Raw genomic sequence first — 27,984 nt, forward strand, 5'->3', positions numbered from 1 at the left:
CTTGCAGGCTCCTCCACCAGTCTGCAGGTGATCCCCTCAGCTGGGCTTCTGACTGTGCAGCGTCTCAGGCAGTACAGGAACCAGCGGGGCACGGCAGGGCGCTGGGAGTGCTTAGACACATGCAGCATAATTTAACATTCAGACAAATACAGCACAAGTGAAAAAAGCAAAGAACATTAACAAAGCAACTGCCTAAGGGACACGTGTCTTTGTGCTGGGACAGGCAAGGTGCTGATTAAAGCCAACTACTCTGCCGTCCTTAGGAGGCCTTCTTAGCCTCACCTAAACTGAGAATATTATAGACCATTCCCAAAGCACACCAGGTCGGCTGCACATATTCACACAAGCGAGTAACTGCACACCCAGTGTCCCTGAAGGAAGGGCTGCCAGGTCCGGCGGGTGCCCAAGGTTTCCGATTTAGGGCCAAATCCTGGTCCTTCTGCACTCAATGGCAAAACTCCCATGACCCCAGCAGGACCTGGGATTTTACACTTTTACTTTCTCTCTCTCTCTCACTGACACACTCCCTCTCTCTCAAATGCTTTTTAAAAAGCCAAATATCTAAGCAGAGCCAGAGACAAAGGTGCAAGTGCCCCACTGCTGCCAGATTGCTGCCCTGACCCCACACCTCCCACTTCCAAGCTACTTCAAAGCAGAACTTGAAACTGGACAATTGTCAAAAGATTCTCAGCTAAACAGATTCAAGCCTATTTCATGTGTGTTCAACAGCCCCCCTCACTGCTGCCAGCTGGCCTGCCTGTGTCCCGAGCGAAGGCTGTGAGATGCCAGCCCAGGTCAATCCCTTTGCAGTACTGCCCAGCAGGGTGGGGTGGTGTCACAGAGAGAAGAAACCACTGCAATGCTTTGCCAGTTCATATTTTACAGATGCAAATCTGAGTTCTACAGCAACAGTAGGAGGAACCCATACGCACCCCGGCCCCGCGGTACATCCCACACAACTGCACTAGGAGCCAGCACTTGCTGGAAAGGAAAAGCAGCCAGGGAATTTCCAGTCCTATTGCCGTCCCATAAGCCCTTGTCATTAGGCTAGCCAGGATACAGAGCGTACTGTGCTAGTATTGTCACTGCTCTTCACAGTCACCCATTTCACTGCCCCTACACCTTCATCCTCACCCCATCCTCCATCTTCCCACACTGTAGAACTGGGGGAGATCTACAGACTGCCTGGAAGCCTGCTCCCTTGCATCAATTCTGTCTGCACCTAGGCAGTGAGTTTGCAATTGGAGAGAACGAGAGATGAAGTCATTGTCCCAGCCTCAGAAGATGGCAGATGTTGGTAAGGCTGCACAGCTCTCCGGAGGGTTTTAGAAGCCAACACCCCAATGTAGTACATTAAGAAGGAAGGTTTGGCTGCTCTATCAGGATCCTCCCCAAGAACAGATGCTGAGCACAGCTTTGATAAGATGTGAGTAAACAGGAAGAAAACCAAAGGGAGAGAAGGGAAGGGCCTCCACCTTCCAGGAGTTTGTATCCTTAAATCTAATGAACACAGTTGCTCAGCATTATTTGGCTTATGGTCATATCACTACACCTAACACCGTAAACTGAATAAAGACTATTTCATATCCTTTCCTCCAACACAAAAAGACTCACAGCCAAAGCCAGACAGATGGATAAAATACTATAAAATTACATCTTTTAAAATAATGCAGCATAAATAAACCATTTAAAATGAGACTGCATTTATTGCAACATTACAGGCTTTTTGGTGGAAGGGGAGTTTGTGGTTTTTTTTTTACCCTGAGTCAGTTAGAATATAGAGTTTCAGCTTGATATGAAAAACTACTAAGTTGTGTAATGCATTTTAGTCAAGAAATAGCCCCATGCACAGAGAGCTGACACTACAGCAGGTTGGAGGCCGATTCAGGCAGGGATTATAGAGTTTAACAGAAAAGAGGAAGCATTTCTGGACTGTTACAGGACATGCTCACTGAATTCTAGTTTACTATATGCTGACAAGGAATCATTGTCAACAAAAGAAGAGATTTACCTGCAAAATTGCTGCGCTCCTGATGAATTAGATGTGGATTTTTAAAGCTTGACTCACGTTTCTACAGAAAATCAGATGTTGATCAGATTGGTCAAAACAACAACAGGCACCAATATCACCACATGTGAAACCCACTGCATTCTGCATGAAGAGGCAAACAGAGCAGGTTCTACACAGGCAGAGGCTCGGACCACATTTCTAAATTAGGAAGCAATGGGCCTGAAATGTACTCTCTGCCCTGATTTAAATCAAATGAATGAACACAGCAGGAGCACAAATACCTCATGCTCTTCTTTAGGAACTCCCCAAAGGTTTCCGTTGGCTTTGCTATTAGTGTTAGCATAATACAAACAGCCAACTCCTCCCACTAACGGGGTGATCGGACAAGTATCCCATGAATAACAAAAGCATCTTAAAGTATCATTCCAGAAAAGCTCCAGATCAGACAACTCCTACTACAATAATACTATCTTCTGCTAGAGAAACATCATTCTCTGGGCCTCTTCTATAGTGCATGGTCAGTATCAGACATAGAGGGAGACAGAAGGAGATTATAGACCCAAGAAGTTGTAACAAAAGACCCACTCGCTGCCAGTACCAAAAACCCCAAACATAAAAGTGATGTGCAACAGGAGACTGACTGAAACTAAAACCCCCTTTCTTTTTATAATCTTTATGCAGACGAGTAACCTTAACTTCCATGTTCACATATGACAACAAGCAAAAGTGACAGACAGTGCAGCCAAAACAGTTCATATATAATTTAGCTTTTTTTTCCATCCTTTTTTTTTTTCTTTAAAGATTCAACTCCCAAAGATGGATGTTCCTGGGATGTGACTAAAATGACGTCCGAGAAGCAGAAGTAGGCCACAAAACTTCAAAACAAGAAAAAACTCTTGAGCCTTCAGTGTCTGCTTCTAAGGAGGAGGATTTTAGCCTCCAAGTGCAAGGGAGAAGAATCTGGATCATCTTTACTTGGAGAAGCTGCTATTCAAACCAATTTCTTCCTCCCCCTGTAGTAGTGCTTCAATTGGAATCAGATTGGATGGGGTTTCAGGGCTTTGGAGGGACAGGAAGTCGGATACATATATGGCACTTAATGTTTCAGTCTGAGAGTCTGCAGGGTTAGCTAGCTGACCGGCGGGCTCACAGGACGAAGAGGAGGAAGGAAAAGTCTGAGGCTGCAGCTGAAGAGTCGGCTGCTCCAAAGGTTTCGGGTCAGGCGAGGAACATCCCTTCTTACTAGCTGCTTTCTCCTTGGCAGAGTCTCGGCAGGCACACTGACACTGGCAGGCCTCCTCTTGCTTTATAATGATAACAGGAACGCTGAGACCAATCTGCTGAACAGAGTTTCCTGAAGGTGAAATAGACACAAATAGGCTCAGAAGTGAGAGAACTGCATAATCTCAGTGCAGTGAGACCCAAGGAATCTTTTAGGTTTAATTCAGATGTAAGCTCCTCATAGCAAGAAACGTTCATTTTTGTTTGTCTCAAGTAACATGCATGCCTATGGCATCACATCAACAACCACAACTATGAGATCAAGAAAAAGGGAAACAGCATTTCGAATGACCCTAACTAAAAGCTAGGAGACCTGTGGAAGCCCAAGTCGCCATTAACCTATGAGCTAAAGCACGTAACTATAAATCTGCTCAGCCCCATAAGAGGCAATGAAGGTAACAGGCAGTCAGAGCTGTGTCAAGATGCATTAGTCCAGCACTGATCACATGAACACACCAAGCTCTTTGCAGCTAGTTACTATTAAGTAGAGGAGCAACATTCAGTCTGCCTAGGTTTCAGTCATTAACTCCTCTTCTTCTAATACAGGACTTGACCCATAGTCACAGGATGAAGTGGGGCCATTTCTTACCTTGCTCAGTTCCTGTGTGGCATTTCACAAGAACGTTGGTGTTTGCCAGCCAATAGCCAGGAGAACCCGTTCAGTGCAAAGGTTACCTGTTCTGTGACACTAGTGTTTAGGAGTCCCAATGTCAATATCTATATTTTTATACAGCACTCAGCACCAGCTACCCGAGTGCCAACTTCATGTTTTAAACCAGCTTTAAGGGGTTTAAGCAGAGTAGTGTTTAAAAATTAAAACCCTTTTCTGTTTAAATACCTCTGTCCCTTTAAAGCAGAGACAATCCCAAGGGCCTCACATCAGCCTCCCTTTCTCATCACCTCAAAGTCAGCTATTTTCCTGTTCATTCTCTTTGCTCTGCTTTCCTGACTAGTGACTGCAGGGAGGGTACTTTCACTTGTGCTCCTCCGTTTATTTAACACTGTCTCCTTTCCACTTTTTAAATCTCATCTTCAAGCCTCTTTAGCCTACGACTGACTTTGTGAAGCATCTGATACTCTGTATGAAAGATGCTAGATAAAAACAAAATATATGTGACTGTATATTTTATTAGATGCAGCTCAGAGGTGGTCAGCCAACAAACGGTTGATGCTGGATGGATTAAACAATGTAAACTGTCAGCTACTCCCTCTCCCCTCATGTAAGGATTTAAGGTTGGAAGTGCTCTCAAATCTCAGCGAATTCATTAATTATCTAACTTAAGGAGTTACTTTGACTTTTTCCATCTCATACACACATAACATTAGAATACCATATGATTTTTAATACAAGAGATAATTAATCAAGACAATATATTTTTCAAATTTCTCCCCAGTATCTTTGCTATTATCTTTAAGAAGGAAACAATGTTATAATGCAGGTCAAACATGAGTCTAAAGTGGACTAGGCTTAAACCAGTACCTTTTAAGAGTGTAAAAAGCTGAAAGTTTTCTTGGACTTTTTAACTAGCAATTAAAACACCCCAACAAGTACTATTCAGGGAGATGTCACCTATTACCAAGGGAATGTCACCGGGACTATTAAAAGGGTAAGAAGTTGCATTTCAAATGCACATACCTGTGTTGCCAGCCACTGGTAATGTGGTGGTAAAAAAGACTTTCTCCACTTTTGGAACTTGTGGCTTTAAAAAAATAAAAACACATTTGATGCAGTTAAAATCAGATCTCTACTAAGCAACAGCAAACTCCAAACAGCTGTGAGCAAGAGAAACGTGTATCCCAGAGAAATGACTAGAAAACTGGATTACAAATTAAGTAGTTTGGTTTGATATGGGGACTTCCATGTTCTGGATATCACAAAACTGGGACAATGACATAGGTAGTCCTGAGATGCTGAACTGAGGTGCTGTGGATTTGCCAGCACACACTGTTCACACTTCCAACAAAATTAATTAATACTTAACCAATAATCCATCTTTTCCAGAGCGTTCATATCAATGGCTCTTTCTTTGTTGGCATTCACAACAGAGGAAGCTTTAGAGACAGCATTGGCTCTTTACTTAAAAGCCCAACACAAGCTATTCTTGAGGTCACAAACCCACAGATTCACTTAGCATCAGACACATCCTTGTTTTGCAGAAGATTTTTCATTATCCTTATATACAAGGCTCCTCCGATTTATGAGGCAATAGGATTAAGCTACAGAAATGTACAGACTATGAAATGCCTCAATGCTGAAAACACTACAGAGTTTTTGTGCTTCTATTTTGTCACAAAGATGGATATAAAAATTAAAAATACAAGTTACTCTCAGGCCTCACACTGCAATGCCACAGGTGAAGCAAGTCCATGTCCTCTGTGAGGCCTATACAAGTGAGTTTGTCAGACAATAAGAAGAAAACAACCACTAAACCTTCCTCATCTCTGGGTTTTCCAGACATTTTCTCCTTTGTAACCACCTTTTAAGTTCTTCAGGGCAGGAATTGTCAATTTGTGATCTGTACCGAGCCATTCACATCACCACTACCCAAAACTGAAGCAGACACACCTGGGATGGGATTGAATCCTGTACCTCTCCAATATACTAAAGTTAGACATTTTTCCATTAAAAAACAGGCCCTGCACTTTGTGAGGAACATGAATGTTTTGAACAGTCGTTCAGCGATGTTATGGTAAATACTAACCATTTGTTCTTGATTTTGGGGAGATCCATTGGCACCATTTAAAATCCATTGTAAATTCTGTTCTCCCATGACTATGCTGGACTGCAGAATAGCAGTGCTCTGAGATGGAGTAATTGTTATAGTCGGATTACTTGTCAGAACAGAGTTCGCACCCACAGGCACAGACTGAACCACACCCGGCAGAGGCTCAGTGGCACTCGATGCTGCTGGAGCAGAGGCTCCAGCAACCACTGAAAGTCCTTGTACAATGGGCTGTGGTGGTGTCGGAGTGTGCGGTAGAAAGTCTTGGTGACTGGCTGCAAACTGTGTGCTGTGAGGAACAGGCACTTCTGGGGACTGTAAAATAGTCGCAGGATTTCCAAACGCAGCTTGCTGTGAACTGGTTCCTATGGAGGTGGGAGCTGGAGGGGGTGTGGAGGTTTGTAGTGCTGGGTGAGAAGGCTCGGAGATGCCAAGCTGCAGTACAAGTGGGAGAGATAAAGATGCTGAATCTCCTACAGAAGGCTGAACAGTAGTTACTGAGTCTGCATCACCGTTAAAACTTTCAATCAAGGCAGCTGCCAAAGGAAACAAAGTAAAGAAGAAATATGAATACACCAAGTCTCACATGGTCCAGAAAAACTGCTATTCACTGAACCCTGAGAAACTAAGGCTGACTTGCCCTCTAGCTAATAGAATGCCAATAGCAATGCTTTTCACAGTCAAAGCCCTGTACAAAACTCATTAACACAAGCCAATTAAATAGGGACATTTTAGGGAGCCAGGCCAGGGACCTTTCTATATCTAAATTTAGGAAGCCAATAACATTGTACTCCTGTTAGAGTCATTAGCTCTCAGAAGCTGAAAGTATTTCTATTATAAACCCCCTTCTACAGATGGTTTCATTCATTCAGCCATAAATACCTGCTCCAAGAGAAAACCTAGTACAGAGGAGTTTATAAGGAACATAAGCCCAGCAGCACCATTTTCAGTGCCATAGGACGACACATGCTGCTGCAAATATGATCTCAGTTCTAGTGACACAGTCTCAACACTTCACAGATGATGAATACTATTTACTTTAAAAATCAAAATAAATTAAACTGGCAATGCTCCCCACCAGTCCTTTCAAAGAGACACCTGTCTGGTTTCTACTAAGGCTTTATATTATCCACTAGGCAATAATTCTCAGTCTGAGATGCATAAATGGAATTAGCTGTCTGCACGGATAGGCGGGAAGGTCTCTCAAAGAGCACAGATACAAAGTGTACCTGTCTGTTGAGAATCTTCCTGATTTGCTGTATGATCTGGGCTCTGGAACATAGATTCAAAAATGCTTGCTGGTGAGATTGTGCTAAGATCTCGTCCATGTGTCTGGGGAGGAGAAAAAGGAGAGAGAAAAGTGTTAGATAACAACAGCTCCCCAATCTTAATAAACTATTTGCATAAACGCCAGTCATCTAGCATATGTATGTTGCAATCGTTTGCTCAGTTATTTTAATGGGCCACCCTCAGAAAGGGCAGGGTACTTTGTACTTTATGGAACTAGCACACAGCATGAAGTTAGCTAGCACTAGCCATGACGCAAATTCACCAATCAAATGAACAAGCCTTTATAGAGAACTTAAGTATAACCCTGAACTTGACAAACCCTTTAAAAGGGCACAACTATTCTTCTGTAGCTGTATTTCATTTTAACCCATTGTTTGTAATACTTGGGTAGAATCTAAACATTAGAATTGTTTATATCAGTTTTACCCCTATCATTTGGGAAACTTTTTCTTATGCACAAGCCAACATGGCTCTGCTTAGTTTACCTCCTAGTCTGTGCACCAGTGTTACCTGTCATGTCAGAACTGTTCTTAGAACAGGATTTGTTAAATGGCTCCATGAGCTAGCGCCACTAAAAGATACCAGCCCCTCAATAATGTCTAATTCTTCTCTATGCAAGATTTAGTTATGGCCACATTCCTCACTAGATGAGAACAGTTTTAACATAAAAGTTAGATTTTAAAGGAACACTGCTAGTTCTGGAGAAAAATCCTTCCTTCTCACTCTGCTGAATTAGCAAGTCTGTTTTCAGGTTACAGGGACATTTACAACAACCAACCAAAAGTCTGTGCTTGAGATGCCAGCAAGATAGAATTACTTCCTGTACAGACTCCTACAAGTACCTACAAGTCTCTTCCCAGATGAACTTGCAAAAGGATGCAATCTCTTTCAGCAACACCTGGAGGCAACCTAATTAAGTGATTGCATCACAGCCAGTTATAGCCTTCCCACCAATAGATGCAAAATGCAAGTTACAGAAATGGCTGGGGAGGGAAAAGCCAAATGGTAGAGACTAGGGCAGTACAAGCAAATGGTGCTAATTCTGACTTCAACATAAGGCTCTTAACTAGCTGCAAGTGCCAAACGGACACACTCTTAAAGGAATTGTCCCCGCTTAACAGAAACAATATTGTGAAGAAAAAGTTAAAATCGTATGTAGTATTACAATTACCGGCATCTGCCTCGGTAGTCAGAATCAGATGCATTGTATATGCCAAATTCACCCAATAGGATTGCAGCAATATTTCATAATGACAGATGGTGAAATCCAACTATAGGAAAGGAATCAGAAGGGCTGTGTAGGAAGTGCATGCATTTGTCAGCACATGAAGTAATGCATTCTGCCAAAAAAAATCCACTGAACTGCACTGGCATCGTTCCTAGAGCAAGTTGCTGCAATGCCCCTCTCACTAGAGAGGGGCCGTGCCCAGACAACAGGAACAAAATGGGGACCAAAAGCAGATAATACCAAAGGACAGAGCAAGTGAAACAAAACCAACCAATTTTTAATACTTAAACCCTGTGTTCCTCTGGGAGAGGCATGGTTACTTACTGTATTAGAGTTTTCCCGCAGTTCCGAATCTGTGGATATGAGGCTTAAGTCGCTCAGACAAAGTGAGTGGTTTGTATCCTGAAGAGAAATACAACTGCAGTTATGTATTTAAATCAGTATCAGCAATATTGGACATTCCACAGTATTTTAGATCACTTTCTTTAGAGGTACAGGCATCTACACAGCTAGTCAGGCTATTCTGTTCAGGGTAGATAAAAATCAGTGATTTAAAAAAAAAAGAATTGATTTTTAATTTTTTATTTAAATTAAATATTTTAAAAAAATTAAAATTAAATCTGAAATTGACAACTTATCTCAAAGCCAAAATTTATTATAATCTATTTAAATTATTTAAATTGAATGCAATAAATAATATTTAGTACATATTTCCTGCCAAGTTTTAAAGAAAGTCCAAGCCACTGAACTAGTGAAAGTCACTGGCTAAGCACCTGGAATCAGAGTTTGCTGAAGTGTTAAACCAGCTTTTGAGAGCAGTAGCCTCTTCTGCTGGTACAGAGAGAATGTTTTCTTCACCTCAGTGTATTCAACTATCTATTCAATGACTAGTTCATTCAAAGTTAAGAAACCAATTAAGAGTTGAAAAAGCAGGAAACCTTGTTTTCCTCTTCCAATCTATGACTAAAAACTAGGTGTGAGACAATGAGGTCTACTCATTCTAAACTCCTGAAGGACATGGTGACCAGAAACAATCAGTTTAATTCACTAACTACAGATAATATTTCCTTTGTTTAATAAATCAGTTCATTTTAAATGCAAAAAAGATTTGGTAAATTTTTTGATATACTTTGTTTATGTTTCAAGTGCATTTAAGGTAGTTTTATTAAATACAAAAAATTAAAATGCTGCTTTTATTCATTTTTAATTGAATTTGAATTTCTATCCAATTAAAGCTTGACACAAATCACAAGTAAAAATTAATCTAGTAAATAAGAAATGCATAAGCCACCATTTCCTAAATTAAAAAATAAAAATTTAAGAATTTGAATAAATGTAAGTTAAGCTATATATAATTACATAAACAAATGTGTACACATACACCATATCCTAGTTTGCAAAAAGCAGCCCAAATTTAGTGTAAAGGCTATATATTTAGTTGCAAATCAACATGTTTTAATGGTTACCAACCAATGAAAATTAACCTTTATTTAGGAAAATAACTGAAAAGTATAAATGCAAAAACACAATTAAAAATATTATTTAAATCAAGGTTTCCTGCTTGCTGATTTTAATCATAACTAAAAATCAGTGACAAACAGCTCTGATTTAAATCAATCCACCCTGATTTTGTTCCTTGATAAGGCACGATCTATTTTGAAGTTTCAGGCTGGGAATTTCAGAGGTGCCTGAAGAAGTTAAGCACTAAAATCCCACAGATTTCCAGTGGGAGCAGTGCACCAAATATGCTTAGCACAATGTTGCACACACTTTATTGCCTCAGGAACTTCTCCCCAAAATATGGTTTTGTTTCAATCTACCACAAACGCTCTAAAGAAACAAAGAGAAAGCTACTGACCTCAGATACATTGTTATTGGGAAGTGCATTATACAAGTGTCCTTTCTCGTGACCTTTCATGTGACTCTTGAGACTATACTGAGTACTAAAAGTCTTCTCACAGCCATTACTGGGGCAGAAGAAGGGTCTCTCTCCTAGAGCAAGCACAAAACACCACACTGATTTGTACAAAACTTTAGACATCTCTTTACAATACACAAGTCACCAAAGCCATTTTGCTTAAGTCAGAATCATCCTCCAAGATATGGCACTAGTTAAAATATGGGAAAATAAACCGGTAAGCTGGCAAGAGTATTTTAAGTGCTCTAACTGCTTCAGCTCTTCTCCCACTATTCTGTACATCTCACTTCAACCACCGTTGTATTACGTTAGATGGAATATATAGGCCAAAGGTGTTAACACAACCCACTCACTGTCCAACACTGAACAGCTTTAAACAAGGTTTGGTATAAAGAAACCTCTGCCTGCTCAGTCCCATGGCAAACACACCATTAACAATCCTTTGTAACATTTTATTAAAGATACAGAAAATAATGGAAAACAGTTAAAGCATCTGAAACGTAAAGTAAGGCTTTCATTTTAACAACATCCCTTGTTCCCTTTTCCTTTAGCTGGAGAGAGTTTCTAGAAGGAAACACCCCCCACCCCCGACAGTCTCTCAGATGGCATCAAAGATGATGATAACTGTCCTTTTGGGAAAAAGAGAAGAAGTTAGTTGAAATGGGCTCGAGCTGTTATTGCTGCTGCTGTTAAAGTCCAATTCCGTTTCCTAGAAGACAAAACAAGACAAACACACACAAAAGGGGAACAAAAAGAACAGCAAAGACAGAAAATGCAGCTTTTGTCTTTGATGTTGACTTTCACTTTCAATTTCATTGCTGAAAAACAGGCACGGCCACACGATCTTACCAGCCACTCCGAGACCTGGCAAATTTGTATCAGCATCAGGCTGTTTAGCATATTGCATTTAGCTGCCGTTTTCTGATCACGGGCTCACAGCAGTGTTGGGTGGCTAAGCCAAACTTTTATTACAGAGAAGACAAAAGGAGAGACATCGCAAAGAAAAGAAATCAGATGAGGCAAGGAACAGGCAGAGGAGTCTCCCATCCCAGGTGATGTTTGGCCTTTTGCCAGAGATGCTGGAGAAGCCATCTGGGTACCCCTCTCTCAGGCCCAGTCTGGTCAGGTTTAGGATGAAGAGGGTCCAGGACTCCAGCAGACGACATGGATCACAAGTATCAGAGGGGTATCGTGCATCCAACGAAGTGGGTATTCACCCATGAAAGCTCATGCTCCAATACGTCTGTTAGTCTATATGCCACAGGACTGTGTCCCTTTTAACATGGATCACAGGCATTATGGTGACGCTTGCTCCAGTAGCCAATTTCTCACCCCAAAGTCTCTTTCTTTAAGGACTCAGAAAGGGAGTGATGCATGGAATAAAGCATCCCCTTGTTATTTTGTCCACCAATTAGACCGACTAGCCAAAATAAGGTTCCACACACTTCTTGTTTACCATGCATCATTTTAACACAGTCCTTGAATTATATTAGGCCTTTTTGTTTGGACTAACTCAGTCTGTCTCCCTTTCCTACCTTTTCCCATCGACATTTGTTGTTATAGGTTACTCTGACGACATTATGAACTTACACACATTTTTTACAGTTGAGTTAAAAATTAGGGTAAATTTGTAGGCCCAATTATCACAACCCCCCATAACTCGATAAGGAAAAAGGGACATCGCCTCCCATAAAGACATACTCAAGTTTGAATGTCTTGTACAGGTTGCTGCATAGAGACAAGCTTGCAACAGCAACTCAGAGAATTTCCATAACATACCCACATTACAATGGTCCAAGGTGAATTCCACCACATAAAGAACCTCACACTAAGTGTTATGCTGAAAAGAGTAAACAATGAATGTAGGACCTGTGGGAACATGTCTGAACAGCCTACTAAACAGTTTTAGTGTCACTTCCTGGGTGCAGCATAATAGCCTTAGAAATAGAAGTTTCCAAATGTGTCAAGTGAGTTGGTGAATATTTAAATTTTACACGTCATTGCTGCATTTGTGAGGTGTGCTGGTGAAATTCAATAGCTGCCAAATTCCTGAGATAGGAAACAAGAAAGGCAGCTAATTAAAATATTAACTGAATTATTAATTGCTCACCACTTTTGGTACAGTACTGGTTTATTTGCTATGGTTTCTGGAGAAGGTTGAGAATTTGTTCTAGGAGACAACAGGAACTGGAAAGATGTCTTTTGTAGTGGATTCACTGGCTGGCTGAGTTGAGTTAATTTGTTCCCATTTGAATGTTTGTTTTTATTAAATGCTGCTGAATGAATTATGATGTTGAAAGATTAAATGTCAGGGTGCCTAGACATCTTTTTTATTGTTCCTTACACCTGAATAAATAACTGAAACCTGACTGGCAGATCATGCCATTAAATGTCCTTGCTATGCTGCTCTGTAGACTACAGGTATAGGCAATATTAGGCTTATGAAAGTTTGTAATATATGGAGATATACCTATCTCATAGAACTGGAAGGGACCCCAAAAGGTCATCAAGTCCAGTCCCCTGCCTTCACTAGCAGGACCAAGTACTGATTTTGCCCCTAAGTGGTGCCCTCAAGGATTGAACTCACAACCCTGGGTTTAGCAGGCCAATGCTCAAACCACTGAGCCATCCCTCCCCCCAAAACAAAAGAGACTCAGTTAGAGAAGAGATCCCACCAGACTTACCAGTATGTGTCCTAACATGTGTTTTAAGGTGGTGGCTTGCAGCAAAAGCCTTTCCACAGCCGTCGTGATCACACCTGAGTGAAGCACCAAACAGAGAAACGTTAGCAGCAGACTTCTTGGCTATATCAGGTATAATGCGAAGTCATGCTTCCCATTGGGTGCTTGACTGAACTGCAGGATGCTCCAGATTTAAACTCTGTTAATAGCAGCTATTGGGAGGTATCTGGCTACACATGCTGCACAGATTACAATGTGACAGCAAAATATAAGAGAGTGAACAAAGCAATTTATTGCAATCACCATTTTTTATGGATTGCACTTTCCACCATAGCAGGGAAAAAAAACAGATTTTGCAGATGTGCTACTCCTCATAGCAGCTTAGCCAGCCTGATCTATCTGGCAACAGAGTAATTCAGTGCAAGTAACTGCAACGCCGTACTCTTCTCACCAACTGAAAAAGCGGCAGTACAGATACGCTTATGTATCTAGCCTCCCTCACTGGACTAAAAGTGAAAATATTTCAGGCAGTTTGTCTCTAGATTCTTACAACGAGCCTCTTCTTTGTAGTGACTTCACTAATTTGCACAGACTGTCAGTTACCAAACTCACCTGCCATTCTCCCCACAGAAGAGGGGAAACTGCCCTCTAGCGACTTACCTAAATGGCTTTTCTCCTGTGTGTGTTCGAATGTGCTTCCTCAAATCGCTGAGCGTTGTGAAGTATTTACTGCAGCCTTCACTTTCACAGTTGAACGTTTTTCCTGTGTGAAGCCTCTGATGTGCTTTCAACCTGCAAAGCATTCCAAAGAAATCCCTCTTACCACATGCAGCACAGCAAGGCTAATGAGCCATATAACAAGGACCACAAGACAGGTTCAAAGGCTTAACAAATTCTGTTTGTTCATTAAATTTATCAATATCAGTGTTTATAAAGTGACAAAGAGTCCTGTGGCACCTTATAGACTAACAGAGTGTTTATAAAGGAGTGCAGTATGTTGTACTCAAAGTACTATACAGGATCTTTTCAGGGGGATTAAGGCAAAACGCCACCCAGTACACAGGTCAAAAATGTCTGAAAGCACTGGGTGTTTGAACAATGCTGAGCACAAAGGGGACCACACAACTACTTCTACTGCAACACAAATAATTAACGATAATGTCACAAATGCTGCTCTCCCAGTTCTTGGTTTTGATGGAAGAGGATCTTTTGGCTGATTTGAGATTCTATAGCAGGATTGGGTCTGGAGCTGGGAGAAGGATCCACTCCCAAAAACTGCAGCCAGGGTGATCAAACAAGAACTGAATTTGATATGAAAAACAGTGGTAACCATCTGCCATGCAAGACAACAGAGCTGCACGGAAGGGCTCTTACCTGTACAGTGTATTGAATGCCTTTTCGCAGCCCTGCACATCACACTCAAACGGCTTTTCCTTAGTGTGCACTCGGACATGGATTTTGAGACTATAGGAGGTAAGGAAGGCCTTGCCACAACCTTGTTGATTGCAGACAAATGTGTATTCCCCACGATGTGTCTTCTGATGAGTGCGCAGATTCCCAGCAGTGCTATAGGTGCGAGGGCAGCCCTCAAAGGTGCACTGGTATCTCTTAACCTATGAGAAAAATGCCGCAGAGTTTAAGCCTACAAAATGTACAATTCAGCTGAACCAAGTTTCTAGCACTTCTGGGATCTAATCCACAGCATGGGCTCCGATAGGGTTCGTTGCCTGGTGTGAATAGATAGGCTTTTGCTCTAATTAAAGACAATAAGCTGGCTTCTGACCCCAGAATGATACCAATGTATTTTTTTTAATTAACAGATGAAGTATCAAATTACTTTGCCCTCCTATTGTGTTATGGGGGAAACTCAGGCAAATCTACAGAAACAGAAGTTTACAGAGTTTAGCTAGTACAGGAACATGAGTCTAGTGGGATAATAAATCAAAGCGAAGGTCTAAGTCCCCATATGCATTTCAAATGAATAAACTTAGCCTTTCGCAACGGGCATTCAACTGTGCTGGTATGTTCGGAGGAAGAGGCAAACTGATACATACTTTTCTAACCTGATCCACCAAAGTGCTGAACCCCCTTAACTTCCATAGACCTGCACAGTGTGAAGTACAGTTGCTCAGCATTTCACAAGACTGCGAGTCTAATGAAATATTGCTCTATGCTCTCTCTCTCTCATTTTTAATTTAAAAAAGAGTGTCTGAACTTAAATTCAAAATATTCTAAAATGTTCGGCTATTGACCAAGATAATTGTCTAGTTTCAAACGCACATTAACGAGTCTACAAAGAGCAGCCCTGCAATCCGTACAAATTCCAAACTCACACTGACATCCCCCAAGAAGGGGCACAAGACCAGGCCCTGGAGGGATAACTGCACTATGCTGCTCCAATACACTGATAGTGAGTGGATCTCTTTCAAGTTACTGTGGATTATACATTGCTTTGTTCCAGCTAGTCTGTATTTTTTTTTTTACATATCAATATAATTTATAGCACCAACATAGTAAAATTGGGGCATTTTCTTTGCATATATATATATATATATATATAATGTGATGATACTGCCCAAAGATACCACACTAACTGGGAATATCAGCTCAACAAAGCAAAGGTTTGCAGAGATATAACTGGAAAGAAGCTCATGCCAATACAACAGCTTTTAATTCTTCCCACGCAGATTGTTTTGTGAACCAAAACGAGATTATAAACATGGAGCTTTAAGGCGCTAGGCAAGTAACCCAGAATTCCCAACCAGCTGCTTGGATCACCTAACTCATGTCAGACTAGAACTGATAGAAATTCTGCCAAGCTTCAGCACCAAACAGGGAGAGAGTGCATTAGAGGCACATAGTATGGAAGTCAGAATGTTTCATTGAATTGGACTCTCTCTCCACATGGAATAAATCAATTTGCTATGCTAGACTGGATTTCTCTTCAATGGTAATTATTAGACTGGCAGCTTTAATTTGAATGCAATGGCTGAGATCTCCCATCAGTCGCAAAATGATTCCAGAGCCCCAGTGCAGAGTGGGTGACTGGCAAGTGGAAATGCTGTATTCCAGCAGAGCTTTAGAAACATTTATAAAGACAGAGCAAAGCCACAATACAGTAGGAAGAACTTGTTGCTTTTTCTCTGAAGATTAATCACTGGATATAGGAAGATAACTAGGGAAGGACACAAGCCAGCAACCTTCTTATATTTCCCAAAGTGCTACTTTTCCTAAAGCACCCAGTACTATTGCTACGAGAAGAGTATTTGGAAATTATCCCAAAGCCAAGGTACCAAACTGTGCAATGAAATTGGGGAGACTGGCTGAACCAGTACAGCCACACCACGTATAGCTTCCTGTCCACACTGGGGAGAAACCAATACCGATTTCACCAGTTCAGCTGGATTCACGTGGACTCCAGGTATCACAACCAGCACATGTAGAACACTTAGGATGGCTGTTATGGGTGGACACAAGGACTGTATGTGCATTGCAAACTCATGGTTTCCTAACAAATTTTTGAAAGCCTTTTCTCTTAGACCAGACAGCACAGCCTGAAACCACACCCATACTAGCTGCTTCCTTTCCCTAAAATCCTGGGAAAGACAAGAGAAAGAAACTTTAATCCTCTCCGTGATTCATCACTTGTCCCTACCCCTTTTCTTTACTAGAGTAGATAGATGCAAGAATATTTGAGAATCAGCATTCTTCAGTGTCACTGGGGGGTTAAGGAAGGAAGGAGAAGGGAGCAGGGACAGATTTCTGAGTATATTATCAGGCTGTAAATGTATTTTGGTGCTGCTTAAAGTGATGCAAGGTGACAAACACCGGAAGTTAGGTGAATGTGACAAACAGCACAATATCAGCATCAAGAATACTTCACCAATAGCACATCTGGTCAAGAACCTACTGAAAGCCCCTTGCAGTCCTGCCAGGAATGGAAGCATCTGGTTAATGCTTTGCATTGTATCTGGTATAAGTTGAATGAGCAGTGAGTCTTCAGTACAGTAGGTAGGGGCTCTTTTCGGTAAAAGCCTTTTTGCTAGTCTTTATTTGGAGATGAGCTTGACATTCTTATGTAATAATGTTTATGGTACCTCCCTCTGCCCTTTTAAAAGCATCACTTTGATGTGTTAAAAATCTTTATCAGAAAAGGAAATAGATTTGCAGCAGATTCATACACATGCAGAATTAGTGCACACACTCCCTCCCCTCCCCTGTACCTTTCAGAATGTCTATATACAATATTAGGAACAGAGAGACAAAATTAAAATCAGTCTCTGCGTAAAAAAGATTCTGTAAATGGTGCCTCCTATGCAAAGGTTGCAATAGAGCTAGGAAAGAGCTTGTTACACACAGTGTGTTGATCTTCTGGAAATTGTATGAGTTATTTTAAACAGAAGTTTGGGGTGGGATTTTCAAAAACATGCAGCACTGGCCTAACTCTGCTCCCACTGAATTGGGGAGAGTTATTACTGCATGCAATGAGAGCATTTAGGCTAGTGCTGAAAAACTTTGAAAAGCCCAATTGGATTTTAGAAGCTGGATTTTCCTACAGACTCTAGCATTAGATTCAGAAACATTCAAGACATTTCTCTACTACAGCTTTTAAACAGTTCTATTTCTTTGACAGTTTGAGAACTAAACATTTCGTCCCCAAACTGTTCTTTGAACCAGACCTGTATTTTGCCAAACAAAGTGGTCCCTCCGTGTGCTGCATGGATGTATGGAAAACAGGATGGAAAGGTGTGAGATTTTATGTAATAACATTTACTAATATTGTTAAAGAAAAGACAAGACTCTAGCCCAGGGATCAGCAACCTTTGGCACGCGGCCCCCCAGGGTAAGCACCTTGGCAGGCTGGGCTGTTTACCTGCTGCATCCACAGGTTCGGCCGATCGCGACTCCCACTGGCCACAGTTCGCTGTTCTTGGCCAATGGGGGTGGCGGGAAGTGGTGGCCAGCACATCCCTCAGCCCGCACCACTTCCCACAGCCCCCATTGGCCTGGAGCGGCGAAACACGGCCAGTGGGAGCCACGATCGGCCAAACCTGCAGACGCAGCAGGTAAACAGACCAGCCCACCAAGGTGCTTACCCTGGCGGGCCACGTGCCAAAGGTTGCTAATCCCTGGGCTAGCCACTAAGACTACCATATTCAAAAGTGACCACTGATTTTGCAAGCATCAGGTTTCAATTGTCCCACAAGAGATATACTAGGACTGATTTTTCAGAGACACAGAGTAGCCAGAATGCCTATAGAGATCACTGGGAGCTGTAGATGTTCAACACCTGTAAAATGTCATGAGTGTCTCAAGCTGGGCACCTAAAAACTGACATACGCCCATTAAAACTAGTGGCCACTTTTGAAAGTGTTCTTGGTTTCCCTCCTTTCCGAGGACTCTGCCAGCTGGATAATTCAGCACCCAGGGACCTGCAGCGCTGAGCCTCACAAACATGGCCCCTCGGACATTTGTTTTCCTTTAAGGGCATTTAGGCACAGCTCAAGACCTGCTGGTTTGAAAGGTCACCTATGGAAAGTGAGAAACTTGGGTGATGACAGCAAAGCCAACATTCACTATGGATACAGGGCTCAGTGAACCATAGGCCCCAGCCAACTCAAAGCCTCCAATGGGGCAGCGCAATCCCACACCACTCCCAACGTGAGACTGTGTACAGAGCACACATTTTGGCCCTATGAGAGTGCTACATGGGGCCAGCTCAGCAGTGAGGCCCCTTTCACTAGAGATGGAGGAGGAGGATTTGAAGGGCAACATTAAAAAAACCCCACAAGACACATTCCCTCTCCCCCCCGCCCATTACATCCCCACCTCTGGATCTCCCAGCCGCCTGCCTTTTAGACTGTCCATCTCTGGGGGCAGCGACTGTTTTTCCTTTTGTTTACTGCACAGCACTTTGCCAGTACAAGGATTATTAAGTGCTGATGCAAAAGCAAAAGGCCAGCTGACATCTCTCCCCTGCCAGGTATTGGTGACCTGCCTCCTATGAATACAAGCTACAGGGGAGAGGCTAGCACTACTGACACATGTAAGTGAAGGCAGAGGCCCAGGGCCTTTTTAAGCCTGTTTACAGCAAGCAACATGCAGAAGGCTTGATGGCAGTAAAGTGGGTCACAGTTTGCACTAAACCCCTCGGTGTTATAATAATTGTGTTTGGGATTAGGGACACGTTTTGTTTGGTATTTAATTCCTTTTCTCCTGTTTTTATTTATATATACACATATAAATTACATTTGTCACAATTCTCATTCAATCCAGAGTCTCTTGTTGATACAATAGAAGTATTTTACACTAGGGAGGAAAGAATTATACATTTAATTTCACTTTCCTTTGATGAAATGATAGATCCTGGTCATTACAGTATCTCAAATTACATATACAAAAGCTTCATGCACACCAACAAATAAAAATATGCTATAATACAGCAGTTAGCTGCCGGGGAAGAATAATCACTTAAGTAGAAAGTAACTGAACTTTTTGTTTTCCACAGTGACCAACATGGGGTTTGAATCCTGTCTCCTTGGTGCTAGGCTGTGATTGTAATAATTTAAGCTACTTTGTGAAAAGGAGGTAAGTTTTTCTAGCATTCTATTAAATTCCTACAAAGACTCATCTTCATGTTGGATTAATGGGGACTGGAGAACTTCAGTCTAAAAACAGGCCTTAATTTACATCTGTACCTAAAGCACAAGATTTATTTTTGTGCCTTTATAAGCATATTCATTTCTAATCATCTAGACCCCACTGCCAGCTTGAGAACACAAGTGACAGTGATTCTGAAGTGCTGCTATGGTCCAGAGAGGGAGTTAGGGAAGTTCAGTGAATCTCCCAACTAAAACGCAGGCTGTAGGAAAAGCGAAATTCTGTGCATAGAAGTTTCGATTAAATATTGGAATGGGGGTCACTTATACAGCACCTGGAATTCAAATGTATTTTAATGTTGGGCAAATTTACTGTGGAAGCAAGCTACACAGGGAGAGGCTGTCCTAACTCGTTAGTATTAGAGGAATAGAGTAACATAGGTTAAAGTTAGAGAAGGATTAGTAAGGCTTTTGACACAGTCCCACATGACATTCTCATAAGCTAACTAGGAAAATGTGGTCTACAGGAAATTACCATAAGGTGGGTGCACAACAGGTTGAAAGACTATACTCAGAGTACGTGGCAGTGGTTCGCTGTCCTAGTGGGAGGGTGTATGTAATGGGTCAGTCCTAGGTCCAGAACAATTCAATAGAGTGGAGAGTAAAGATGACACCAAGCCTGGAGGAGTTGTAAACACTCTGAAGGAGAAGGATTAGAATTCAAACTGATCTTGACATACTGGAGAATTGGTCCGAACTGAACAAGATGAAATTCAATAAAAGACAAGGCAAAGTACTTAAATGGGGAATAACTGGGTAGGTTGTTATACTGTTGCAGAGGATCTGGAGTTACAGTGGATCACAAACTGAATACGAGTCAACACTATAATGCAGCTGCAAATAAGGCATATAGGGTGTCATATGTAAGACATCATTGTCTCACTTTAGTTGGCAGTAGTGAGGCCTCTGTGTCTAATTCTGGGCACCACATTTTAAGAATGTGAACAAACTGGAGAGAATCCAGAGAGCAATAAAAATGTCAAAGGTTTAGAAAACCTGACCTATGAGGAAAGGTTTAAAACAAACAAAAATCTGGGCACCATTTAAGTCTTGAGAAAAGACAATTGAGGAGGCACCTGATAACAGGCTTCAAATCTGTTAAGGGCTGTTATAAAGAGGACAATGATCAATTGTTCTTCATGTCCACTAAAGGTATGACAAGTAGTAATGGTCTTAATCTGCCGCAAGGGAGATTTAGGTTAGATATTTTAGTAAGTTTTCTCCCTATAAGGGTAGCTAAGGTCAGGAATAGCTTCCAATAGAGGTTGTGGACTCCTCACCATTAGAAGTTTTTAAGAATACGAACCCCTCCTGCACCCCACCCCCCAACTCCCTGTCCTAAGCCCTCTGCCTGCACCTCCCACCCCTCCTGCACCCCTACCCCCTGCCCTGAGCCCCCTCTCGCACTCAGCACCCCTCCTGCACGCCAACCCCCTTCCGAGCTCCCTCATATGCCCTGCACCCCTCCTCTGCCCCAATCCCTTGCCCTGAGCCCCTTCCTGCACACCACACCCCCTCCCACATCCCATACTCCCTCTTGCACCCCAACCCCCACCCCGGCCCTGCATACAATTTCCCCACCCAGATGTGGCCCTCGGCCCAAAAAGTTTGCCCACCCCTGGTCTAGATTTACTTGGTTCTGCCTCAACACAGGGTGCAGGTTTTAATGACTTCGAGGTCTCTCCTAGTCCTATATTTCTATGGTTCTATGAACACCTGCTTTTCAAAGTCCATGAGCCCTGAATGCCACTATATAAGTGTAAGTAAAAAGTGAAAAAAAGAGAACAGACCTTTTAAAAAAAAAAAAAGAGAGGAATTAGAAAGAGAGACTAGAACAGATTTATTTATTTTTTTTTTAAAAAAAAAACCCACTTCTGTTTTTTTTACCCACGAAAGGTTATGCCCAAATAAATCTGTTAGTCTTTAAGGTGCCACAGGACTCCTCGTTGTTTTTGCAGATACAAACGTTTTAGGAATCAAAGGTGTTAAATCAAAGGAGGAAGGGCAGTTACCAAGTGCTGGTAGCACAGTAACTCTAGACTCTAGGGAAAGGGGTAGTTAGGAAAAGCACCACACACTGAAGAATTCTGAATAGCATGGAAAATATTTAACTACGAAAAGCAGCAGGGGAGGGTGGATCGTGGAAGGAGAGAGAGATTGCATAGACAGAAGTGAAAGAATCAAAAGCATGCATTGCCACAATAAGAAAAGCAGCCTTGGCATTTACAACAGGAGGGCAACGGATAGCTCTTTGGTGTCACACAGGAGCCATTATGGGGTTGGAGGAGACCTACAGCCTTCAACTCTCAGCACCACAGACTAAACCTCTCCCTTTTTAAACTACTTCTCCCTAGCAGCGGAGACCATTCTGCCAGCCCTCACCACCCGCCTCCAATATAACGTGCTTTACGAGGACATGCCCTTGCCTGCAGCAACTGCTCATGGAAAAGAAATAGTAAAATAGTCCACAATTCTAGACGCCCATCATTGGCGATTTTTAAGAACAGTTTAGACAAACACCTGTCAGTGAATGTCTAGGTGTACCCGGTGCTGCCTCAGCACAAGGAACAGACAAGATGACCTCTCAAGGTCTCTGCCAGCCCTACATTTCTATAATTCTATGCATTTTAGCTGTCCTTCATGCAGCTGAAAACAAGGCGCCAGCACCATGCCCACAGACCATCTGAGAATTGCTGCACAGGATTTTCTAGAACAGGTTCATTCTAAGACACTACTTGTGCTTATTTAACTGGATACTGTCTACACGCAGGAGCCTACAGGGATTACTCACTCAGTTCTGTAGAGGGCCACAAGCAGAAACATGTACTGATGGCCTCTTACGAGTGGGTACAAACATCTGCAAAGGAACGCCAGTGGGCTAACTGGATGGAAAGGGGAAACACTACCAGCCAGATATAGGGGTTTGTTTCTTATTCCTTGGTCTAGTACAGGACAGCTGAGGCAGAGAAAAGGTAAAGAAAACACTGGACATGTTTAAAATGAACAGTATCCTAGGCCTAGATAACAGTCATGCACCAGCTTTCAGGGAAGTGAGAACAGAAATTTGTGAAGTTTTAGCATTTTTTAAATACTCGTCCATGACAAGATAGAGAACTGGAAAATCTAGCATCCATGGGAGAGGAGAATCATTGTGCAGAGAAGGCAATAGCAATTTTGTATTAGTTAAAACACACCATACAGCATGATTTAGTAACAGCAAGACAGCTGATGCAAGGTATCTTTGCTGAGCATTGCAGAAAAGTTACACATCTGCTCGGCAATTTAAAAAGTTGATCTTATAGTTGTAGTGTTATAGGCTGAGACAAAGCATCAGAAAGGTCTGGCATGTAAAGTAAACTGGTGGATTAAAAACAGACACAGGGTAGGAAAGTGAATTTTATTAGCCTGAAAAAGATGCATTATCTTTCCTAACAGGACTACCAGCTTTAGTACCACTCATTATCACCAATATACATCAGCACTAAAATAAATTGGATCCCTGGTAATGCAGTTTGTCCTGAAGTTAGGGTGCAAACTGCTGCATCAAAAACCTCCATATGCAGGAGAATCATCTTTACATTAACTACTGCAATACATGAAAGTGTTTTACATACTTGTGAGCTACGCAAGATTGTGGGCACTACCAGAAACTATTGACAATCGCTTGGTTCATGGCTGCATATATAAGTAGTGAGACAAGGAACTATACAACCATACTCAAAGCAATACACATCTTTTAGTACAGAAGACATTTGTTTACTGTAGATCAGGGGTACGCAACCTATGGCACGCGTACCGAAGGCGGCACGCGAGCTGATTTTCAGCTGCACTCACACTGCCTGGGTCCTGGGCATAGGTCTGGGGGGCTCTGCATTTTAATTTAATATGAAGCTTCTTAAACATTTTGAAAACCTTATTTACTTTACATTCAACAATAATTTAGTTATATATTATAGACTTATAGAAAGAGACCTTCTAAAAACTTTATAATGTATTACCGGCACGCAAAACCTTAAATTAGAGTGAATAAATGAAGACTCGGCACACCACTTCTGAAAGGTTGCCGACCCCTGCTGTAGATAAAAGGTCTGTGCAGAGGGGACCAAACATCTAAAATGAAGCTGTCATGCAGCGTACAGAGCAGGAAAAGATGGAGTTTACCAGAAAAAGCCTTGATGCCATCACCACATATGAAACATGGCACTAGGACACAGCCACAGATGGCAGAACACAAACTCAAAGCAATATCAGTTCTGTAGAAGGCAATGGCTATATCTATGTTGTGTATTCTCTTTGCAAAGAAACGATAGCAGAACCTTGGAGGGTAAGCAGAAGGAGCCTAGGTTTTACACATACATATGAGTAGGGGCTAAGAGGAAGTTAAGTTTATCTTTATTGGCGAAGAAAACTTGGTGGCATATGGGATGGAACATTGTCCAACTAGCTACATTGTTCAGACTGCTGAGTAATTCAGAACCCAGGGAGCACAAATTACAAGATTAAATTGAGTTCAGGGTGAACTAGTACCAATGAATAGGAAGCTTATGAAATGAAGATGGAAGATGATGCAACTACTAGCTATTCTCGTGGGGAAAGTAGTACTAAAGGTAGAACGAGATGTAACAAAATAGAATTAAAGGTGACCTCCAAACTAAAGAAATTGGGGCTAAGCCCTTTTACTACTTTGTGAATGTTCATAAAGGGTTTCTATTTTCTTCTCTCTCAAATATAAGCAACATCAAGTCATCTTCTCTGTTTTGTAAGGGCCAGCAAACTAGTGTGATAGCTTTTTCAGATCTTAATTGAAGGTGCAAGGGTGTTTAGTCTTTAAAGTTCTTTCCTCCCAACTAGTTGTCAAGTGTTTAAATTAAGCAGACATAAGACCACATTTCCCCAGGATTCACTTTTACTGTACCACTGCTACTAGTTCTGTAGTCATCTTGAGTCCTCTACAAAGAGTGAAGTAGTCATTGCCTGAATTTACAGTGTATAACAAAGCAGAAAAGACCATGACAAAAAATCTTCTAAGTATTTTAAACACAAGGCAGGGTGCAGAAGCCAGTAACACTACTTTAAATTGGAAGAGGAAATATCCCATTTGAGTCCTAGGCTAACAGATTTGCTGGGTGAGACCTTCTGGTCCAGAAATTCCATCTCTTACCTGAAAGCAACTGCTGCTGCTACTGAACCACTTTCACTTTGCCAAGTGAACACCAATCAAGGTCCCCTGCTAAACTAAATTATTCAGGCTTTCAAACCCAGATTCCATACTAACTAAAAGGCCCAATTCTGCAACCCTTATTCACAGAGAGTAAGTGTTACACAAGTAGTTCCATTGGCTTTAATGGAAATACTCATGTAAGTCCTTATTCACCATAAGCAAGGAATACAGAACTAGCCCGAAGTCTGAAATGCTGACAGATTATATTAACACTAGTCAACTAAAGACACCACAATTCATTATTTTTGGAGATTTTTTTTTTTTAAACCAAGTCTGTCTGAACCCGCTTTGCTTTCAACACAACAAAAATTCACTATGAAAATCATATGTTCTATTGCTAGAACCACCCATTTCACATGAGTAAGCTGGCTCAAAATGTCACGTTTTAATCAAGTACAATTGTGACTTCCTAAAACTTTACTTGCTGCTGCTAATTACAGTACCTCAGTAATAATGCTATAACTAAGGTTGTGTCAAGCTTCTGTTTCAAATCAGTGTGGGTGATGAAGGTTTAATATTTTAGAAATTTCAAATCACAATGGGCTGGAATTTGACACTTAATTGGGATGCAGAAGTTTTCCTAAGCCAAACTTGGTACACCCCAAGCTAAGAAAGCTTATATCCATTTTAAATGCTTAGTTTGGGCAATATTTAAGAGTTGTGAAAGATTAATCAAGCTATTTAGGAAAAAAAAGCCCACTAAAGCACATGCACTATTATCATGGTCCTTATTTTCTAGTCACCTTTTATTACTATATTTAGTGGTTACTGCACTGTCATGAAACACGCTGGGGTTCTCTTCAGACACTAGCAGTTATATAATAAGGCATATGGTCTACGTAGTGAGAGCAGGAGAGACTGTGAATCAGGACTGACACATTACTTTCTTGACTCTGGCTGCTGACTGACTGTGCAATCCTGGGCAACTTATGTACTTACCTACACAACCACAGAGCTACTGTGAAGCTAAATCTAATGGTTGAGATTTTCAGAGCAGTTAGTCATATGTTTTCCTTTAGTGTGCAGCTAAATTCTCAGTACCACTTGGGGGGAAAAAAAATCAACAATATCTGCAAAGTGCTTTGAGATCATCAGATGAACAGCTCTCAAGATGGGTAAAGTTCTACGATTATAGTTGGTCACTTACTTCTTTACGCTTGGTTTCAGGGCATTCAGATTGCAAAGTGAGAGTAGCTCCTTCGATATTTCTTGGCATGGGAGTTGAACCCGGATTTATAGTCAAATGAATCTGATCTGGAGAAATAATATGTTGCACATAACCCTGGGACATTCCTTCATGAACTGCTATTAAATGAAATCCTTCTTCATGACCCTCTGGTAAAAAAGGCAAGTGATCTCCACATTGTCCTTCATCCTCATCATCTTCTAATGTCCCATGGTCTTGTTCAATTAGAACAGTTGTCCTGTCATAAATTGTCCCAGATGATGAAGGAACCAGACCATTTTTGTCCACAAACCTCATCATTTTATCATCTTGGGTCAGTTCATCTTCCTCCACTTCATAGTAGTGAATGCTGCCATCAGGACTATTTTCCCCCATGGTTAATGGAATTCAGTGCAGCATCATGACATTAAAATGTAACAACTCATCTGTAACAAGATTAGTACAAGAATAAGAATATCAATATTTAGATAAGGACTTCACCTAAATCCCTTAAGGGTGTGAACTTCAAGTTTATGTTTCCTGTTCCCATTAACTCACTTCCAGAAACCTTGTCGTGCTTTCAGAAAACCAAGACAAATAGTGCAGTTAAGTTTTTATTCATATAGGAAAATACTTTCCAAAGTGCTCCAAATCTTCTAAATTGTATGAGACCTGAAAAGGGCCTAAAGTTCTCTTAGATTTAGAAGAAACATGCCTCCATAGAGATTGGGCCTCTTGTACCTAAGTCTACTAAAAGCCACATGCAGATCATTGCCAGAGAGCTGCCCTGAAATTATAAAACATGCAAGAATCTCTTTGGGGCAAGACTGTCTTTTTATTGTGTGTTTAAACAGTGCAGAGCACAACAGGACCCCACTTCCTGACTGGGGTCTCTAGGTGCAACTGCAAGAGAAACAGTTTCAGCTGTTATATAAAGTGCCAGAGTTAACGGGTTATGGTATGACGCTATAACAGGATTGTTTCTGTGCAAAAGCCTCACAGACTTTATAAAAACAAGCTGAGGGCAAACACGCCCAGGGCAGCAGACCACATTACTCTTCCACAGACCTCTCTTGCTTGTTGCCTAGGGCTGCACTCGCTGAAACTGCGTGAGCTTTGCTAACGTGCGAACCTCAGGGCCGGGCTGGAGACAAACGACTACTGGACATAAGACGGCACCAACCACAAGCCCTGAAAAACCACCCCCGGGAGCCAAGCGCCAGAGTGAAGCAGGGAACAGCGTGCGCCTATCGCCGGCCCTCGAGCGCTGAGCCAGGTGGGCGCGGGGCTGCTCCTGACATGGCAGCAGAGTCCGGGCTGGAGCCGGTCCCCCGCGCTCGGCGCTGCACACTCACCCCGCCCCCGCTGCCGCCCCGGGCTGAGGCCAGGCCCCCGCCCCCACCTTGGCCCCGGGCTACAGGCCGGGCCGCCCAGCGCGGCCGGCTGACCCCGAGCGGGCTGACGGGCCGGGCCGGGCCGGGCCGGAGCCAGGCGCCCGGAGCCAGGGGCCCGCAGCGGCGGCCGGGCTCAGCTCGCGGGCCCCAAGCCGCGCTCACTGGGCCCGGCAGGACCCCGGGCCGCCCCTGCCCCGGACGCAGCCCCCAGGCTGGGCGCGCCCCGCTCTCACCAAGCGCCCGGCAACGGCGGCAGCGGCAACCTCCCAGCGGCACCATGATTACCCAACGCATCACTTCCGCTTCCGGCACTCGCGGAGCACGCCGAGACCCGCCCCTTCCGGCCCCCACCCCCGAGGAGGTGGTGGCAGGGGCGGGGCTGTGGGAAAGAGGGGACGGACTAGGGGCGGGGC

At 42.4% G+C, this 27,984-nt stretch overlaps 1 protein-coding gene across 1 annotated transcript; it reads right to left on the reverse strand.

The window, feature by feature from the left end:
- Positions 1 to 166: 166 nt before the first annotated feature.
- MTF1 (metal regulatory transcription factor 1) lies at positions 167 to 27,954 on the reverse strand. Its single transcript, XM_039511470.1, has 11 exons — positions 27,805 to 27,954; positions 26,160 to 26,623; positions 14,507 to 14,745; positions 13,793 to 13,924; positions 13,136 to 13,209; positions 10,392 to 10,525; positions 8,858 to 8,935; positions 7,245 to 7,347; positions 5,995 to 6,551; positions 4,929 to 4,992; positions 167 to 3,365 (listed from the first exon to the last, which is right to left on the reverse strand). The coding sequence occupies exons 2-11, from the start codon at positions 26,571 to 26,573 to the stop codon at positions 2,983 to 2,985; spliced, it is 2,178 nt and encodes a 725-aa protein (XP_039367404.1). The 5' UTR covers positions 26,574 to 26,623; positions 27,805 to 27,954; the 3' UTR covers positions 167 to 2,982.
- Between the last annotated feature and the right edge of the window lie 30 nt (positions 27,955 to 27,984).

This window comes from Mauremys reevesii, linkage group 23 (assembly GCF_016161935.1).
Source record: "Mauremys reevesii isolate NIE-2019 linkage group 23, ASM1616193v1, whole genome shotgun sequence".
Taxonomy (NCBI): Eukaryota; Metazoa; Chordata; order Testudines; family Geoemydidae; genus Mauremys; species Mauremys reevesii.

Coding starts and splice junctions, on each gene's coding strand:
- MTF1 (XM_039511470.1), bottom strand. CDS start 26,573: ATGGGGGAAAATAGTCCTGATGGCAGCATTCACTACTATGAAGTGGAG. Junction 14,746..26,159: donor CTGAAACCAAGCGTAAAGAA/GTAAGTGACCAA, acceptor TTTTTCTCATAG/GTTAAGAGATACCAGTGCAC. Junction 10,526..13,135: donor ACATGTTAGGACACATACTG/GTAAGTCTGGTG, acceptor TGCTTGCTCTAG/GAGAGAGACCCTTCTTCTGC.